Source organism: Theobroma umbraticum, unplaced genomic scaffold (assembly GCF_002168275.2).
Source record: "Theobroma umbraticum cultivar Fairchild unplaced genomic scaffold, ASM216827v3 scaffold_55.0, whole genome shotgun sequence".
Classification (NCBI taxonomy): domain Eukaryota; kingdom Viridiplantae; phylum Streptophyta; class Magnoliopsida; order Malvales; family Malvaceae; genus Theobroma; species Theobroma umbraticum.
The window spans coordinates 3,659,632-3,680,446 of record NW_018397270.1 but is presented as its reverse complement, the minus strand read 5'-3'; the positions used below and the strand labels follow the sequence as shown (position 1 = coordinate 3,680,446).

Here is a 20,815-nt window from a genome sequence, read left to right as displayed (position 1 = left end):
ACATGTTGCATTCATGCATAAGCATTCTACCCCGACTTTGTCCTTTATTAGGGGGAGTGTAGTAGCTATATTCTCGTAAGGTGATAACCTCTGCATGGGCTAGTGAACACTCCCACTTAAATTGAACCTAGTCCATTCGAAACCTGTAATGGGTGAGGATTGAGGTACCTTAATAGTCCGAGTGGACAACAGTGAGGAACAATTTGAGAACCTTTAGCCTCGTTCAAAATCAAATCCAACATATAGAGTGTCATAAGCACCTTTTCCCTAGGTAGAGCTTCACCTATGCGTCAAAGAGAAAGATCTTGAATTGGGCACAGATGAAGTAACTCCTTTTACACCTTTTGCCTTAAATTCCTCACCAAAAATAATAAGAATCATGGAGTAGATTACCTCCAATGACGTGAAAAATATCCATGACAATAGTTACTGTTTTTATTTCTAATGCAAGTTAATGTAATTCACCATATTGACTTGAATATTCTTTTTCTCTCTCTTTCATTTGTCATGCACCCATTTGCATCATTGCATATGGGGAAATAATGGCTATACAACAACTGTTGACTAAAGGAATCTTGATTACATTTATGGCATTGTCATCAACTAGCTTGCTTTATAAGTATAGGAACAACTATAAGGTCGAACTACAAATGAGACAAGCTCAACAAGATGAAAGAGATTGTTTGGCCAAGGGGCATATCCCAACTCTTTTAGAGAAGGCTCATTTTGATCTCAAACAAAATGACCTTTCAAAGATGAAAGAGATTTGGGAGCAATAGAGGCGTAGTAGTCAAGATAGTTTCTACAACAAGTATGGGCACATTGCATGGCTTTTCTATGTGCACGTGAATGATTAGCTACTTAAGGCAATCACTTAGTTTTGGGATCCTTCTTACTAGTATTTTGTGTTCAATGAAGTTGATATGAGACCAATAATAGAGGAATATTCATGCAATCACTTAGTTTTGGGATCCTTCTTACTGGTATTTTGTGTTCAATGAAGTCGATATGACACCAATAATAGAGGAATATTCATCATTACTTCATATAAACCAAATGTAACCGGACAAGGTACACTAGAGAGCTTAGAAGACCAAGCATTGGAAGAAACTGACCAAGTTGTTAAATGTCACCACTGGAGAGGTCAATCAAAACTTGAAGAAAAAAGGGGATATTGAGTGCCTTTCATGGAATTTCCTAAATAATTATATTTAGAAACACAAGGAAGATGAACAAGGTCATCTTGCCTTTGCCTTGACAATATTTGGGTTAGTGATCATCTCAAAAATCTTAAGACACGTTGAAGTCTCGATCATAGATTTCTTTGACCAAGTAACAAGGAACATCAACCTAGCTTCAGCCATCATAGTTGAGACATTGAGATCAATGAACTATTGTCGGCGGAAGGGTGAAGGGCATTTCATCGGTTGTGCCCAACTTCCCACCATATGGATAAAAAGCCACTTTGAATGCAAGGTTGATAGATTCTGAAAGCCATTCCTCTCATCAAGTTGTCCAATCCATGAATTCTGTGAAAGCGAATAACCAGTCTGCAAGAAAAAGGAAAAATGGATTACAAGACTTCGAAGGTTAATAAGTGTGTGGGTGACCTAGGGGGCTCCCTAGATGCCTAGGATGCAAGTGATGTACAAGTGTGGAGATGAACCATCGGTACCACTAATGGGACCTTGGGGAGTAAATAGTTATGCTCCAAAAATGGTACAAAGACAATTTGGATCTGAGCAATTTGTACCAATGACACACAAGCTCAACCAACTAGATTTCTCGTACAGAAAGTCGGGAACCCTTAAGAAGATCCAAGATATTATTCAAGCATAAAGAAAAATAAGTAGGGTGGATCAAGGAAGGTTCACTAATGAGGTCACCACTAGATATTTAGCTTGGCATGCCTAGCGAGTAAAAGATATCGTATGTCCTCTAAAAAGTGCATCCAAATTCTTTGTTGGTCTAGATCCTCAAGATATTCTCCTAGAAAATGAGCTGGCTAAAAGAAAACTTGAGATAGAAATGATGAATATGAGCACAGATACAAAGTTGAACTAGAGGAAGTAAAAAAAAAAGCCTCGATGAGAGTTTACTAAGACGATTATACCACATGCGTCTAGATTGCTTTAATCCATATAAAGAGTTATTTAATTTAATCAAATAAATTTCTTGAAAATTCAAATTTTGTGCCTCAGGCAGCTTAAATCCTTTAGGGATTTTTATATAGATATTGTTATCAAGTGAGCCATATTAATAGGCTGTAGCTATATTTATTAGACACATTTTAATTTTGTCATTTATTGCCACACTAATTAATATATAATTGTTTCATCCACCACAGAGAACATATCTCTTCATACTCAATACCAGGTCTTTGGGTAAAATCTTATATGATAAGACATGCTTTATATCTCATAATCTCATTTTTCTTATTTCGTATTCTTACAAATACTCATATATGTCCCATTAGTTTTATATAATTTGCTAAATGGACTACGGATCCAAAAACTTCATATTTTGCAAATAAATTCAATTCCTCTTTAATTGCATCTTTTTACATTGGCCAATCATTTCTATGTCCATATTCTTCAATAAATATAAGTTCAAGATCCTCGTTTTTCTTTCATAATATTGATTTCTATATTATACACAAAAAAATCATTAACATTTATTTCATTCCAGTTCTATTTTTTCTCGTCATGACATAATTGATTGAGATCTCTTTATTTTCAATAATTTCAAGTACTTGAGTTTCTTTTGAAATTATGCCAAGGATCTCTTTTAAAGTTTCTACTTCCTTTTTCTGACCATATTTAATATTAGCTTATTTCTTTGTTGAGAATTTTATCTTTGAAACCGATTGGTCTTTATATTTTTAGTATGGCTTGTCCTACAAGGACATTAATGCTAATCGAAGTATTTGTAGCTAGTATATAAGATTTAGTTATTCTATTTAAGTCAATGAATACGTCTAGCAATTGATTGATTATATTTTGCAAAAGAATTATCTTTTGAACTTCAAGTTGATATTAATTTGTGCGAGCATCAAAACTAGATAATGATAATTAGATGAAAATTTATATCCAACGTATATTCTTAACCTCCTTTGAGAACTCATCTTTGTGTGGAAAAAATATTTCTTGTATCTAAATAGAGTGTCGTTGTAGTAATGTCTGCTAGACATATATTTATATCATGGATTTTAGATCTAACAAGATGAATATCTATATTTTTCTTCAATAAAAAAAGATATATACATTAAGAAACTTACAAGTAAACATAAAAAATATTAAATATAGAATTAAAACACATAATAAAAGCATATCATTTAAATATAATGAGAATATATAAAAGCATCTTTATAATATAGTTACACTAAAATATACCAATGAACTATTGAGAAATTTCATTCTTTGATATTTTCATTACCAATAACAACATTAATTCCTATTTCAGGATGGACAGGAAAATTAGTAATGGATATTTCCATTACTAATCATATGATTAATTCCTTTTTAGGGTAGATATGAAATCAACAACATATCAACTTGGTCATGGTTAAAATTATTAGAATATGTTTTAGCTTTCAATGATACTTGATAAAATTCAAGACATATAAGTATGTGACTAATGGCCTTTCATGCCACATTGATGACAAGACATTTTATATATTCTTTTTATTCTGTCCATATTTTTCTTTTCATTATTTATCCACTTTTGGTGGGTTAAAATTATTCATCTACTTTTGGTGGATTACAAGTATTCATCTACTTCTTGATATGCTATCCACTTTTAGTGGGTTACTGGGTTAATGTATTTATCCACTTTTGGTAATAAAATTATATAGTGTAAAATATTATGACTATCATAATTATTAAATGACATTGCATTCATTTCAAGGAATGGATGGATTCATGACTATGACCATAATGCTTAAATGGTGCCGCATTCATTTCAGGGAATGGATAAATTTATACTTTTTTTAGTAGCCTGTTTGTTACATTCATTTCAAGGAATGGACATTCATGATTTTTCATTAATAGCTATATTATAGCAAATTCACTTTCCAATTAAGGAATAAAATATAATATATACTATATGATAGTAAAATTCATATTAAAGTTATATTTTTAAGGGAATAAAAACATCAAAGAGATATTAAGTTAGTTGATTTGTTACAACTAGAAATTAAAGAACAAATGACATTTCAACACTTACCTAATTTGCTAAAACTAGAAATCAAAACCCAATCATTAAAATTCTTTTGAAGCTTGAAGATGATGAAAACAAATAATTTCAAAACTTGAGAGATTAGAGGATCGTATTGATAACGTGTTATGAAAATATAATTTAAAAGCACATATAAAGAACAATTAAAGAAACAGAAGAAAGAAAGTATTTAAAGGGAATAAGAAAATCTTATTCAAATGTGTATTTACAAATGAAGTGAGAGGCCTATTTATAGGCCAACAACTTGAATCATAATCCTAATCTAATTCTATCTAAGAGTTTAAATCAGATTACATTTCTTGAGCTAGTTTGTTGGACTGTTTGACTTAATTTAAAATTCATTGTCCATAATATAATGGATATTCATACATATATTCATAACGGTTACTTTATTTTAAGAGCTTTTCAAAAATCATGTCTAGCCTATCTTTTGCTTTGACCTAGCTTTCACATTGTAGTTGATGTACAAACTAATTATAGTCTTTTTTTTTTCTTTTAAGCCAAATGTGGATGTAGGTAGAATAGAGTATTATAACTAATTATAATTAGCTAGTATCTCGACTACAATGTGAAAAATGAGTTAAAGAAAATTCAATAGCAATAAGGTTAAGGAATAATTATGATGGAGATATCTACCAAACTTACTCTTCTTCTTGTCACCAAGAAATTTTAATGTTCCAAAAAAAGACAAAATTTTACTTGTGATGTGGCAAAATATAATTGAAGAGTGCAAATTAAAATGATGGGTTTTAAAACTGAAAAAACCAAAAAAAAAAAAACAAAATGACTGCTTTCCCCATTATGAATTAAGGTTCATTAGAGAAAAATGATGAAAACCACGTCATTTCGCACCCATTAATTATATTTTGCCACATCAAAACTATATTGAATTTCTTTTGTTATCAAGGACCCTTGAAACAATCAAATTAAAATGTTATCAAACTAATTTACTAAAAAACAAAATATCAAGCATTAAAACCTCAATTGGTTCTCTTTTACACTTAACACAAAAAATAATTAGCTAATATCTGGACTGTAATGTGAAAAACGAGTTAATGATAATCCAATAGCAATAAGGTTAAGGAATAATTATGATGGAGATATCTACAAAACCTACTCTTCTTTTTGGCACCAAGACAAAAATTTTTATGTGCTTTCTTTCTGAATTTATCTCTTTTCTTGATAGTACAAAAACAGATCATATATAGGACGTAATTGTTCTCTTTCAAATTTTTGAGGGCATTGAAGATCAAGTGCATTATTTTTTGTAATTTCAAGTGTTATTTTATATATTAATGGCAAAAGGTAAAGAAACTTTTAAAGCATGAAATATGCAAAATTCTCTCTTATATCTTATAAACCTTGTCATGAATTTCATTCTAGATTTCTAACAAACTTTCAAGATTAATTTTTAACAGCTAAAGCATAGTGTAGATACCCTAGAAAAATTAATTTTGAGAAGAAAGGAGATGTTTGTAGTTTAGTATTGATGTTCTTGAATATTAAGAGTGGGGTTTTTTATTTGGTCTCTGGTGTGGAAGCCTAAGGTTTTGGCAATGTTCTTCATATTATTATTATTATTATTTTTGAAAGACGGATTTTATTAACAAGTCTTCAACCGGTTAGAAGAGACTTGCGGTGGCGTAAGAATACTAGCTTCGGTAAGAAAGATCCTGTACAATTACAAAAGAGTAGTACTGCTTAAAAAGAAATGAGCAGTAACCTGACAACATAAAAATCCTTAACAGGCCAGCAGCATGACCACAGCCCATAAGAAACAGAAACACAACGCCTTTGCAGAAAGACGAAAATCTTCAACACCTCAACCGGAGCAAAGACAAGCCAATGATCCGAACGTGAAAAGCTCAAAATACAGAAGCCAAAGGAACAAGACCGGCAAAGGAACACTCCTCAGACCCAGAAGCACAGCCAAAACATCCAAAAAACCGAGCGGAGGGGCGGCCTTTACCCAAAGAGCCCATCCGAAATCCTCAAGCAGCCACAGAAATCTTGTTTCCAACAGTCAAGAGAATTCAAAGTAAACTAACAAAGAAAGAAAAAACAATAAGATATTCCATTGACTGTTGGTAATTTTGTTGGTATATTTTGTCAGTAAAAACCATTATCGATGGAATCTTTTGATCGTTACAAAAAAAATTAGGCTTTCATCCACTTAAAAAAAAAAATTTATGGACGAATTCCATTTTGTCAATAATAATGTGTTGAAAATCGCCTATGGATTACAGATCAATTTTCGATCAAACAGTGATATGCACACTACTGAAAAAAAAAGGTTCCATTGTTAATAGGCCGGTAAGTTTTATTTTTCAAAAAAAATTAAGTTTGTAATTTTTTGAAACACAATGAATAGGGAAGATGCAAAGAATGCTGCCCAAAAGACTCCAAATTAGTTCCATAATATAATGATATAAAGACGACAATATGTGTACTGTAACTGCTTTTGTTCTTAATTAATCACATGTGAAATTTATGGATGCTCCACAAATTGCATACAGATATAAAGAAGACAATAGGATTGTCATATCTAATCGATACGTTTGTCTTTGAGTAAAATTGACAAAACCAAGGAAACTGAGGTACCCAATGGACTGAATATTTTGAAAATAAGCAAGCTCAATTTTTTCAAACACTACGCTGGAATTCATGGAACTTTCCATATGTAAACACACATGCACATGTAAAACCTTTTATTTTTTACTACATTTTTTTATTCAATCATAAACAATTTTATTAATTATCTTCAACTGATACAAAGTCTGATCAAACGAAGTTAGATCAGATTGACGTTTACAACAAAACACCCTAGCGGTAAAACGTAGATGACATAGACATAACACCTAATCGTTCAACACAGAACAAATTCCTAGCTGTGAATATCTTGGTTTAAATTCCTCAAACCATCAATTTCATTAAGGATATGTTCGTTTGTGTAGTTGTCAAATGTTCCAAGTAATAGCCATTCTTCAGGAATCTTTATTCCCTAAAATCACCTAAAATCAAAAAATAACTCATACCAACTCTCATGGTATTTGCTATTCTATGGGTCAAGGGAATAGCTTCAAAAATTAATAAGATAAAAATGCCCTTTCCAAGTGAAAATGGGAAAAAAAAAAGAAAAAAAAGAATTTCAATAAAAAGTTTAAATTTTTAATTATATATTATAAAAAATTAATATTTTAAATTTAAAAATTATAATTATTAATACTTTTGGAAAGCACGTAATTATTATTAATATTTTAATCATAATAATATTTAAATTATAAATAAGATATTAATATTTAAAAATGTTAATATTTAAATGATCAATTACTAATATTTTAAATATATTATAAATTATTAATATTTAAAAAATAAAATAAAATGAAAATAGAAAGTCACATATTATAATAAAAAGTTTAAGTTTTCAATTATATATTATAAAAAATTAATATTTTAATCTTTAAAAATTAATTATCAATTATTAATATTTTAATCGTAATAATATTTAAATTATAAATAAAATATTAACAATTTAAAGTGTTAATGGTTAAATTGTAAATAGAATATTAATATTTAATTATCAGTTATTAATATTTTAAATAATTTATAAACAATTAATATTTAAAAAATAAAATAAAAATAAATAATCATATATTATAATAAATAGTATTTTTATTTTTTTATCATCTATTCTTTTGTTATTCCAAAATTATTTTTACCAACTGAACATTGCAATAAGTTATAATTGTAATTTCTACCTTATTCCATTCAGTCAACCAAACTAGATAATAACATTTTCATTTTATTCCTACCTTATTCTATTCACACAAAATACTTAATTATTCCATTATATTTTGGAACCAAACATGTTATTGTTTTGGCATAATATCTGAAAAAATATATAAACTATTTGAAAAAATTAAAATAAGCCTTATGCTTTAATTACGTTTAATCAAGTACATACGTTTTTATTTTGAATCGAATAAATTTTTATATTTTTATTTTAAATCAAATAAATCTCTATAACTAATGATTAACTTAGTGAGAAAGTCATTTGTCATTCTGTACTGCGTGGTGTTGACTTGACATGCTAACATATCATAATTGATGATGATATAGCATGTTGATATATCATAAATGATGATAACGTAACATGCTAATTTGACATGATAATATAATGATGTAATATTTTTCATCCTACACATTAACATCATGTCATTGCCATATAAATATAAAATGATAAGTCACATTTTGGCTAATAACAATTATTCAATCATTAATTATAGGAATTTATTTCATCCAAAATAAAGTATAAGACTTATTGAATGCAATTATAACCATCTCTTCAACGGTCCAAAATAGAATACTATGCATTTTAATATTGATTGTTCTTTTACGTGAATACTATGCATTTTATTATTGATTGTTCTTTTACCCAGAATGTGAAATTTCAACTGAACATTTTAGGTAAGGATTAATGACCACATATATTTACTATTAGAGAAAAATAATGAAAACCCCATCATTTTGCACCCCACCAATTGTATTTTGCCACACCACAAGTATACTGAATTTCTTTTGTTATCATGGACCATTGAAACAAACAAATTAAAATGTTATCAAACTAATTTACTAAAAAACAAAATATCAAACATCAAAACCTCCATTATTTCTGTTTTACACTTAAAAAATAATTTGTTAATATCTGGACTATAATGTGAAAAACGAGTTAATGAAATCCAATAGCAGTATGGTTGAGGAATAATTATGTTGGCGATAACTACAAAACTAGTATGCCACAACAAGTCTTCAACCGGCTAAAAGAGACTTGTTATGGCATAAGAATACTAGCTTCGGTAAGAAAGATCGTGTACAATTACACAAGGAGTAGGACTGCTTAAAAAGAAATGAATAGTAACCTGACAACATAATGAAATAAGCATGACCCCTGCCCACAAGAAACATAAAAACAGCACCTTTGCAGAAACACAAAATCTTCAACCGAAGCAAAGACAAGCCAGCAAGCAAATGATCCAAACGTGATAAGCTCAAAAAACTGAAGCCAAAGGAACACTCCTCGGACCCAGCCGAGGTCTCGAAACCTTGGACATCCTGACACACGCCATCGAATCCGATCCATAGAACCCCAGAAGCACCAGCCAAAACATCCAAAAAACTGAACGGAGGGGCAGCCTTTACCTAAAGAACACATCCGAATGTTGCCAATTAGATTGGTTAAAAAATATCTTTTGTCATTTAATGTATATTTAATCACATAATTTTATGTGATAAGGGTGTTCTTTTATGTTAGTACAATAATAAGGAATTATTAAGTACTAATTGGATGAAACTCATGGAACATAAACACCTTGCAAGAGAATTATAAAGTTGTTATAATTATGAGATCACTATGCATCAAAGTTATGTTTCTAAAATTGTTCCTGATCATTGTATTGTCAAGACAAGACATTGATAATGATCTATAAATATAAATTAATTATCAAATTGATATTTGATTATGATTTATATTTATTGTCAACATGTTAGAAGCCTAATAAGTCACACACATTAATTGACATGATTAGGATTAAATAAAAATAATTAATTAAGTTAGACTTACTTGAAAGAGACCAAAATAAAGTTAGAAATTAATTAAGTTCTCAAAGACTTAATCAAATTAAAATACAACTATTATATTTAGGGTTACAAATTAATTTGGCCTTATAAATATGTTATATTAGCAAATTAAAAACTTGAAACGTCCAATCACTTTTCAGCCATTTCATAAGATAAGAAAAGAAAAATAGTTTTTTTTATTTAACAAAAACAAAATTCGGCAAGAATTTTAGTCTTTTTAGTTTAAAAACAAAATTTGTTAGCGCAAGTAAAATCCTACCTTAGAGAAAGTCTTTTCAGTCACTGTGTGGATTACTATTAGAGACCAAACGCTTAAGTGAATGAAGATTTGACAAATCCTAAAAATGAAGAAGTAAAGATTTTTAAATTTAATTGGCTCTTGATTACGATATCTAGAACAAAATAAGTAACTCTTAAACTTATGAGTGTTTATAATTTATTTTAAAGTTACATGAAAAATATAAATATTGATCTTGTAAGATTCGATTATTTTTTAATTAAATATTATTTTTATTTTTTTATTATATTATATTTTAATTTATTAATTATTTTTATATTTGAGTACGAGGTTAAATCTCAATTATTCGAAATTATCGAGTAGCCACATAAATCTTGTTTCCAACAGTCAAAAGCATTCAAAGCAAACTGGCAAAGAAAAAACAATAAGAAATTCCATTGACTATTTGTTTGATAAGTTTACTGTGTTATTCATCGTACGATTTATTGGTGATTTTGTCAGTAAGAATCATTATCAATTGAATCTTTTGATTATTATAAAAAAAATTGGACTTTTATTCAAGAGTGGCGTCCATTCCACATAAAAACAAATTTAAATTTGATGGACATATTCGATTTTGTCAATAATGATGTGCTGAAAATACCGATGGACTGCCAATCAATTCTCGATCAAACAGTGATATGCACATTACTGACAAGAAATTCCATTGCTAATAGCCGCTAATTTTTATTTTTTAAAAAAACTATGTTTGTAATTTTAGTATTGATTGTTCTTTTACGGTCCAAAATATAATACTATTTTAGTATTGTTTGTTCTTTTGCGGAGAATGTGAAATTTCAACACAACTTTTTGGATAAGGATTAATGACCACATATAGTTACCATTAGTTCATAAGTTAAACACGTGCCTACAGTATGATCTTTTTATTAGAAAAAAAAAAAAGAAAATTCAAAGGTTAAATCAAATCATTTTCATTTGTCATCATCGGCCTCCGGAGACTCTATAAATGTAGCAAGAGTTAGCATGGTCTGATCACACCACTACCTGAAATTTCAGACCATTCCTTCCTACATTTGCAAAAATGGCTCGGAAATCACAAACCATAGCCTTGCTCATCTTCTTCGTTGCTGTAGCACTAAGCAAAACCTCTTATGCCACTGTCATTTCCACCTACTGGGGTCAAAATCTTTATGAGGGAACCCTGAAGGAAGCATGTGACTCCGGAATATATGGTATCATAAACTTAGCTTTCCTTAACGTTTTTGGTGGCGGCCAAACTCCGTCTATGAACCTTGCCGGTCACTGCGACCCACCAAGCGGCAACTGCGTCATATTCGGGGAACAAATAACATATTGCCAGGGACTAGGAATTAAGATATTGCTTTCACTTGGCGGTGCAGCTGGTAATTACTATCTAAGTTCTCGAGATGATGCCCAAAGTGTAGCAGATTATTTATGGACCACATTTTTGGGAGGAAGAACATCTGCTGGTCCATTAGGAGATGCCACGTTGGATGGTATTGATTTTGATATAGAAGGGATTTCGAATTTGCACTACGATGATCTTGCCCGCTTCCTTAAAGAGAAAAGCGAAAGCGTCCACTTATCTGCAGCTCCTCAATGTCCATTCCCTGATTATTATATGGGGACTGCCATTGAGACCGGCCTTTTTGACTCTGTTTGGACTCAATTTTATAATAATCCCCCATGCCAGTACCATGATGGTGTCACCACCGACCTTATAAACTCATGGAATCAGTGGACTACCTCGATAAACGCGACGAGGTTATTTTTGGGGTTACCGGCGGCCGTGAATGCTGCTCCTTCTGGAGGGTATATTCCAGTGGACACTCTAATTTCTGATGTTCTTCCGGTGATAGCAGACACAGACAAATATGGAGGCGTAATGCTTTGGAGTCGATATTATGATGTGCAAACTGGGTATGGTGCTTCTATCATATCTTCTACCCTCGGGGATGGCTTTGTGTCCTCTTCTTAATTAATAAGAGTTTAGATGATGGAGCTGGAAGTAATCCAGTTTAAATAAATGTTCTCTTTAGGACGCTTGCTGGATTCCACTCCTGTTTGGTCTTTCAGCCATAAGTAAATAAATAATATGTGGTAACCTTTCTTTTCTTTCTTGTTTTTTCCTTTTCCCTTTTTCTGCTTTGTCCTAGTACAATAAATATTGAGAACCTTCGATTGTATAATTATCCATGATTTGGATTTTATGTATTTAAGTCTCTTGGTAACTTTGATTATAAATGTAATGTTAAATAAACTATAAATTACTTTTAGTCACAAAAGAAAATAGAGATATGTAAAAGCAATCAGCCCCACTATTCCCTACGTATAATTTCTGGAGAGAATAGAGTCATATATTTCATTATTCCTGCTCCATTCTCTATTCAAATAACAATAGTAGCACAAATCAGTGTCGAAATATCATAGATTTAAAGTATTTCAATTAAAATTTGAAATTTTAGTTTACAAGTCTTTTCACTTCAAATGGATGCAGGTGATTTCAATGACATAATTGTATCCACATGAAAAGGAAGGAAGGAAACGTAAGGAACTGAGAAAGATAAAAAGCTTACAGACAAATGGTCATGGAGTGTTGGACTTACTGATATCATAGTTATAAAGGGCTGTAGTTTACAGGTTAAAGAAGAGGGATTGATTAAGGAAACATTGGAGTATGTGAACTAGGAGGATCCAGCGAAGCCTATTCATGACAAATTGAAGCAACTTTGGCCAAACCTTGTGAACTATGAAATCATGAATGAAAATTTATGGAAAGAAGAATGGAAAGCACATAGAATGTGTTCTGATTATTCTATTAATTCATATAATTATTTCATTGTAGCCTTATGTCTTGCTGGCGATTACAATAACAATATTTACTGTTACTCAAGTATCGCTTGCTTATTCACATATGATAGACAATACTTTGCCTGGAAAATATCAAACTATGCATGAAAATAGATTTTCAGATTCACCCTTTGTGTTAACAGTGCATGGCAATGGGTGAGGAACCTCAAAATTCTATAAACAAAAAGAAAGCTTTGATTTGTTTGTTTTCCTTGTACCAGGTACAGAAATTTAATAGGTCTTTCTGCTAATTAACACCACATGCTTAAAACAAATAAAAAATATTCTCAATTAATGATATATTTCAATTACAAATTTAAATCTTTTTGTTTAAATATTTTTAAGAAATGAATTATATATGCTTCAATTATATTTGAACTAAATTTTAAATGTTCTATGATTTTTTTATTAAATCAACCAAACTCGGGTCATAGTAATGCTCTAGCCTTGCAATAAGTCTTTTCAAATTATTAATCTCATTAAAGATGTGTCACTTGTCTCAAGGACGAAATTTCTCTCATCAATCCAAGATAGTACTATTTTAAGAAAAGTAATTTGACTTTGGCATAGACCTAAGAAAAATAATTTGACTATAGTATATTTATTATATAATTTTTTTAAAAAATAAAAATATTAAATTCCAATATGAATGATGAAAGAATAAGAGTTATATACATACACATGATGACAAATTGACGAAATTAACACTTCGATTTTGCCACAACATTAATTGTATTGAATTTCTTTTGTCTCGTGGACATGGAAGCAACGTCGTATCAAAATATTATCAAACAAATGTACTAAAACACCAAATATCAAAAATCAAACTCTACTCAGACAAAATTCTTTATTTGTTTTCTTCTTTCTCCCTTGGCTAGAGAGTACAAAAACAAATGTTATATAAGACAATGAATTTCATACCTCACTCCAATATTATCTTCTTTAACATCTTCATTTACTTTTCAATTTGTAATGCATTGAAGGTAGAGTGCATTTATTCAAAATATTATCAAACAAATTTTCAATGGAAAGTATTCCGGATTTGAATTTTGAGATGTTATAGTCTATTTTTGCATGTTATTTTTGCTTTTGTACGTCAGAGGAGACGATGTAAAAGGAAACAACAAAAGCCATATGGTTGTTTTAGGATGCTTTATTTGGGATTTAAAAAAAAAACATTTTTTTTTGAATGGCATCATATATTAATAAAGTTACACAGCCTCATCAGCAGATGAGAACTCTGCAATACTAGGCGCCACAAACAGCAGCAGACAGCAAATGGAAAAAATTCTCTAAGACCAACGCAGGACAAAAATAAAACAAGGACAGAGACAAAAAAACAGGTGGAAAGTCATCGAAAGAAAACAGGGACAGCGCCAGGGGAACCCAGAAGGAAGAAACAAAACTAAGCAAGCACCTGAAGATGATCAGTTGAGAGACACACAGCCAGTTTAACAAGTCTGTTTTTGGATAGGAGTTTTGGGGGCTATGAGGGTCTCTTCTATTGTGGTGTCTTGTCTGTTGTGTTTACTGATTTGATGGCTAAGGGAAGTGTTGAATGATGTATAGGGGGCTTTCTGTTTTCTTCCGAGAAGTCGTCTGGCACGGAAATATAGGTTCTGGGATGGTAGGTTCTTTTTGCTGTTTTTGTGCACGGTGCTGAGGGTAGGCAAGGTCAGAGGAAGGTTGGGGAGATATAACAGCGGTTGATGCTGATATAATAAGCAAAATCCTTATTCTGAGCACCGTTGATTTTATACAATGTTCTGGAGGTGATCTTTTCTCAAACCCTTAAAGAAATCATTTTTGGCTCTTCCAAAAAGAAATAATGACACGACATTAATGTTTAATATAAAAAATAACACATGATCATATTATTATGTCAAATTAACATATCACGTTATCATCATTTATAATATATCAATATATCATATTATTATCAATTATTTCACGTCAACACCATACGGCATAGAATAACAAATAATATTTTGATTAAGTCAATTATTAGTTATAAATACTTATTTGACTTAAATTAAAAAAACAAAAGCTTCTTTAATTCAAAATAAAAATATATGAACTTAATTGAACGTAATATTCATACCCCTCAAAATAAATTTTTTATTTAATAATTAATATAAATAAAAAATAATAAAATGACCTCACAATTCTTATTTGATTTTAATTTAAGTTGTTCCACACCCTTTTCTCTCTTTCTTTTTTTTTTTCTGAAAATTAAGAAATTTATTGATAAAAGGGATAAATGAATCTCCTTCTTTCTCCTCTTTTGTCTTTTTATTTTTACTTTTTACTCTTTTCTTTATAACTCATTGTTAAACCATATTTCATTTTTCAAAATAGATTTATGGCCTTTTGAACTTGGGCAAAGGAAGGACAGAGATCATTCACCATTATAGTGTAAAATTAAGAGAAGGTAACATATTTTTTTATTTTCTTCCCTCCATTTATATTTTTAACTATTTATATATTTAACCATTGGGTGAAATTTTGTATATCGTATTTACCTATTTATATTTTATGCATTAAAGTTTTATATTAAGTATTTTAAATTTAAATAAAAATAAAATAAAAATATTATATATTGACTGTACTACTTTGGATCCTAGATAATGAGTTTTTTATACTTAATTTAATTGTTTATATTGAGAAAGATATTACTAACCTTTTCAGCATAGACTCAATAATTGATGAATTTGAATTCAAGAAACATCGTCGATCTCAACTTTCCTAAAAGATTATTATAAATTTTTCTTTTCTCATTTCTTTTGATTTACATGTTATATAAAATTACTCTCTGTTATAAATCTTTTATTGTTGGTTAAGTTTAATGTATTAGTCTTAAAAATTTTTAGCCTTGATTCCTTTTCATCTATGGTCCCCCTAACAAAAATTGACTAGTTCTGCCCCTGCTTAGAATCCAATTTTATGTAAAAGTTTTTGTCGAAATTCTTGCACACATACTTTTCAAAATTAATCCCATATGTCTATGAAAATTAATTAAGAAAAGCTCATTAAGTTTATGTCCTAATTTAGCTGCCTATGGTATTTAGGTATCTATTTATCCTAAAAATGAATCTATCACCTAACTCTAAATGAATCAAACATAAGCTATTCAAATCAATGGTCTAGTCTAAACTCCCTTCGTCGAGTTGCATATAGATAACTTAATCCCTTCAACTGGTGATTATGCAATGAAAAGCATTAAACATAGATTTGAATAAACCATACAATACACATCAATACTAAGCAAAGAAAAATCATACAATCAAACTACTTATTTAAATAATTCATAGTCCTAGAAAAAGAGATTAGTTCATTATCATTTCTTTAGCAAATATCACAGTTTCAAGAAAATAAATCATTTCTACAGCAAGAGAATAAGAGACAAATGAAAAACTAGAATGAAGAACAAGGTTGCCGTTGATTCTCGATCTTCAATCCTCTTCACTTCTCGTTTCCTGCCTTTGTAGAACCTTTTTCTTTTCTCTCTAGTTGCCAGTTCTTTCCTTGCTCAGGCTACCCTTCTTAGCTACTGAAAATCACATATTTATAGTCACCAAAAAGCTGTAAAAAAAAAAATTCCAAATAGTTGTGATCTAGTGAAATGCACGACTTTCCTCCTTGAGCATCGTGACATTCTACACTTATCTTTTTTTTCTTCAACCTTTCACCGAGTGCCACGACCTTCCTTCTTGAGCGCCATGGCACTGAGCCCTCAAGATTTAGTATGGGAGCAATGCTGCTTCTTTGGGCTTTGCGGCCTTAAGTCTTTCAAGGCTGTGGTGCTGCTCCTTGAGCCACCTTGGTGCAGAACTGCCTCAATGACTCACCTTGCAATGCGATTTTCTACTACCTCGACATTGATCTAGGTGACATGGTAAACATGAATGTTGTAGGTCTACCTCTCAGATTTTCAATGGTCCAAGAATCATGTTGATTGAATCTCTGTATCTCGAGTTATGTTTGAATTACCACAACCTGTTTAGTAGAAATCTACACTTGGTCTTCATTACATAGTTAATCACCATTTAACATTATGCATTTGAAAACCTATAAAAACAAGGACTAAATTAGTAATGGCTTAACATAGGACTTCCAACATGAAAATGAACTAGAATTACTTGAATTGAAATAAGTTAACATACTTTAAACTAATTAGCTAAAAACATAAAAACTAACTAAAATCAACTTAAAATATAAGGACTTAGTTATTTTAACATCCAAAATGTGGCTAAATAACTCTATATAATTGAGTTATCACACCTCCAAACTTAATATTTTTCTAGTCTTTGAGAAAAATTAAAAATAAAACTGAGATATCATAGTTGAAAACATCAAGCTAGGGAATTACACCAATCCATTAATCACCTTTAATTTCCTTATAAATTTTCTTGTTTTCCCAACTTATAGCAAAACATAAATATTGTGTAAGTTTACATTTCATTCCAATACAAGCTCATGTTTGGATGAAATTTTCGTGTGTGTGTGAAATCTCGTACAAAGAGTATCATGCAATTTGGATGAGTTTATGTTCATACAAATTTCAAACTAGCTTAGAATTTCATAAGTTTAATTTTCACTTATTTCTCCACTAGTATAGGCTAACACTTAACTATGGATCTTTAGGACTTTATTCAACTAGCAATATATGGCTAGGGTAAAGGTAGGATATAGAATATAATAAGGCTCAAATCACTCTAAGCACGTAATTATTCTAGCACCTATATAGCCTTACTTCTCTTCACCATGTATACCTTTTTCTTTCCCTTCACTTTTCATTCATCAAGCATTTTTTTTATTCTCAAATCCACACCCAAACTCATTTCTTTCAATGATAGTGGAATGTATGCATTATATTGAATTTTGAATTTTGCTCCACTTTATCTTATCCATCTATTCATTGAACCCTTCAACAAATATTTCCTTAAACAATATATACACTTAGAAGTGAGGATTGTAGGATTGGAAAATTATTTATCAACTAGGCTAACTTACAATTGCTTACAAGAGGATCGCTTGATCCTTGGTCACATCACTGGAGTGTTTCACTGGAAGCATTTTGGCTCTAAGAAATGATACCAAACCTTGCAATCACTGTCCATGGCATTAGCTCTAAAAGATATCGGTATTTTGATTAATGACAATTATTAGTTATAAGAGTTTATTTGATTCAAAATAAAAAAATACGAAAATTTGATTGAATGTAATAAAAAAATAAAAATTTATTTAAATTTTTTAAAATAATTTTAAAGATATATTTGAGCATTATGCCCATTGCATTTTAAGCATTATGCCAATTGTTTTTTAGGTAATTAATAAACCTCTGAGGCCATCTCTGCAAACGTCAAACCTTTCCGTTTAACTTTGTTGTGGAATCCACGTAAGAAAGAAATGGCTCACTGCAACATGCAATTATACCCATCTCTTCCACCGAGGGGATCTTTGCGGTGGGAGTGCTCTTTCGTTGCCGTCGGGAGGGTCTTGCTGTCTGGAATCGGGTTGATTTTAGGATGCTTTTGCTTTCGTTCAGCTAAAACACTTTTATGCCACCAAGAGTCTTTAGTCAATCAAGTTTTGAGACTTAAAGTGGCAGGTTAATCTCTTCCACCGTCCAAAATAGAGTACTATGTATTTCTAGTACTGTTTGTTTTTTTATCGATAAAGTGAAATTTCTACAAAACTTTTTAGGTAAAGACTAATGATCACATATATTTACTATTAGTTCATGAATTAAACCCGTACCTACGATATCATTTTTTTTTTCAAAAAATAAAAGAAAACAAAAGAAAATTCAAAACTTGAATGAAATAATTTTCTTTTGGCATCTTCAACCTCAGGAAACTCTATAAAATGTAGTAAGAGTTAGCATGGTCAGATCACACCACTACCTTAAATTTCAGACCCTCTCTTCCTACATTTGCAAAAGTGACTAGGAAATCACCAACCATAGCCTTGCTCATCTTCTTCGTAGCTGTACCACTGAGCAAAACCTCTTATGCCCCTGTCATTTCCACCTACTTGGGTCAAAATCTTAATGAGGGAACCCTGAAGGAAGCATGTGACACCGGAACATATAATATCATAAACATAGCTTTCCTTAACGTTTTTGGTGGCGGCCAAACCCCGTCTATGGACCTTGCTGGTCACTGCTACCAACCAAGCGGCACGTGCGTTATATTCGGAGAACAAATAACATATTGCCAGGGACTAGGAATCAAGGTATTGCTCTCACTTGGTGGTGCAATTGGTACTTACGGTCTGACTTCTAAAGATGATGCCCAAAGTGTAGCAGATTATTTATGGAACACATTTTTGGAAGGAAGAACATGTGCTGGTCCATTAGGTGATGCCACGTTGGATGGTATTGATTTTGCTATTGTAAAAGAAGAGACTTCGAATTTGTACTACCATGATCTTGCCCGCTTCCTTAAAGAGAAAAGCGAAAGCGTTTACTTATCTGCAGCTCCTCAATGTCCATTCCCTGATCATTATTTGGGGGCTGCCATTGATACCGGCCTTTTTGACTTTGTTTGGGTTCAATTTTATAATAATCCCCCATGCCAATACCATGATGGTGTCGCTGACGACCTTATAAAATCATGGAATCAGTGGACTACCTCGATAAATGTGACGAATATATTTATGGGGTTACCGGCGGCTGAGAATGCGGCTTATTCTGGAGGCTATATTCCCGTGGGCAATCTAACTGCTGATGTTCTTCCGGTGATAGAAAACTCAGCCAAATATGGAGGCCTAATGCTTTGGAGTCGATATTATGATAAGCTAACTGGGTATGGTGCTTCTATCAAATCTTCTACCCTCGGGGATGGCTTGGTGTACTCTTCTTAATTAATAAGAGTTTATATGATGAAGCTGGAATTAATCCAGTTTAAATAAATGTACTCTTTAAGCCTCTAGCTGGATTCCAATCCTGTTTAGTCTTTCAGAAATAATTAAATAAATATTATGTCGTAATCTTTTATTCTTTCTTTTTTTTCTTCTTTCCTTTTTTGCTTTGTCGTTGAACAATAAATACTGAAAACGTTCAATTGTATAATTATTCATGATTTGGATTACATATTTAAGCCTCTCAGTAAATTTTATTATTTTGTAGTAAAAGATGATTTCATTACCTTATCAAATTGAATTACATCTGAAATATATAGAAGGAGACAATTACTAATATTCAAAATAACTTAAGAAATCTTCCCTATACATGATAAAGAACCTCATCAAACACATTCCCATGAGAAAACCCTGAAGAATAAAAACCATGGGTAAGAGAAAAAGAGTACCCTTTATACCCTATCATTATCGGATTACCATATAATCAATCTAACTACCTTCAAATGAAGTTTTAGACTCTCTAATGATAACAAGTTGAATATCATCAGGCATATGATGAAGCCACCGCTTCCTCACTCATGTCTTTTGCCCTTGTAGCCAACAAATGTGCCACTTCATTACACGCTCTCGGATAATGGAGAATAGAATCACAATCAATGCTCACCATTAGATTGAGACAATCTTCTACAATATGACCCAAGACACCCAACAAATGTCTTGCTTTAATCCAAGCAACCACCACCTTACAATCCATTTCAATCTCCTTTATCACAATACTCTCCCTTTGACAGCAATGTAGGACCAAAGTAAGACAGCTAATTCAGCTTCCTCCACTGTTTGACCCGTGAGCATTCTTCTCGTGCCAGCTAATTCTACATAAATGTAATGTTAAATAAAATATAAATTACTCTTAATCACAAAAGTAAATAGAGATATGTAATTATGTTGTCATTGTTTTTAATCATAATT

At 31.0% G+C, this 20,815-nt stretch overlaps 2 protein-coding genes across 2 annotated transcripts; both read left to right on the top strand.

The window, feature by feature from the left end:
* Positions 1-11,192: 11,192 nt before the first annotated feature.
* LOC110426302 (acidic endochitinase-like) lies at positions 11,193-12,110 on the top strand. Its single transcript, XM_021441505.1, has one exon. It carries the CDS (start codon positions 11,193-11,195, stop codon positions 12,108-12,110), a length of 918 nt encoding a protein of 305 aa, XP_021297180.1.
* A 4,591-nt stretch (positions 12,111-16,701) lies between these two features.
* Positions 16,702-19,849, top strand: LOC110426422 (acidic endochitinase-like). Its single transcript, XM_021441629.1, has 3 exons — positions 16,702-16,805; positions 16,897-16,947; positions 18,901-19,849. The coding sequence occupies exons 1-3, from the start codon at positions 16,702-16,704 to the stop codon at positions 19,847-19,849; spliced, it is 1,104 nt and encodes a 367-aa protein (XP_021297304.1).
* The last annotated feature ends 966 nt before the right edge of the window (positions 19,850-20,815 follow it).

Coding starts and splice junctions, on each gene's coding strand:
- LOC110426302 (XM_021441505.1), top strand. CDS start 11,193: ATGGCTCGGAAATCACAAACCATAGCCTTGCTCATCTTCTTCGTTGCT.
- LOC110426422 (XM_021441629.1), top strand. CDS start 16,702: ATGGCACTGAGCCCTCAAGATTTAGTATGGGAGCAATGCTGCTTCTTT. Junction 16,806..16,896: donor CTGCTCCTTGAGCCACCTTG/GTGCAGAACTGC, acceptor TGAATGTTGTAG/GTCTACCTCTCAGATTTTCA. Junction 16,948..18,900: donor ATCATGTTGATTGAATCTCT/GTATCTCGAGTT, acceptor CTTAAATTTCAG/ACCCTCTCTTCCTACATTTG.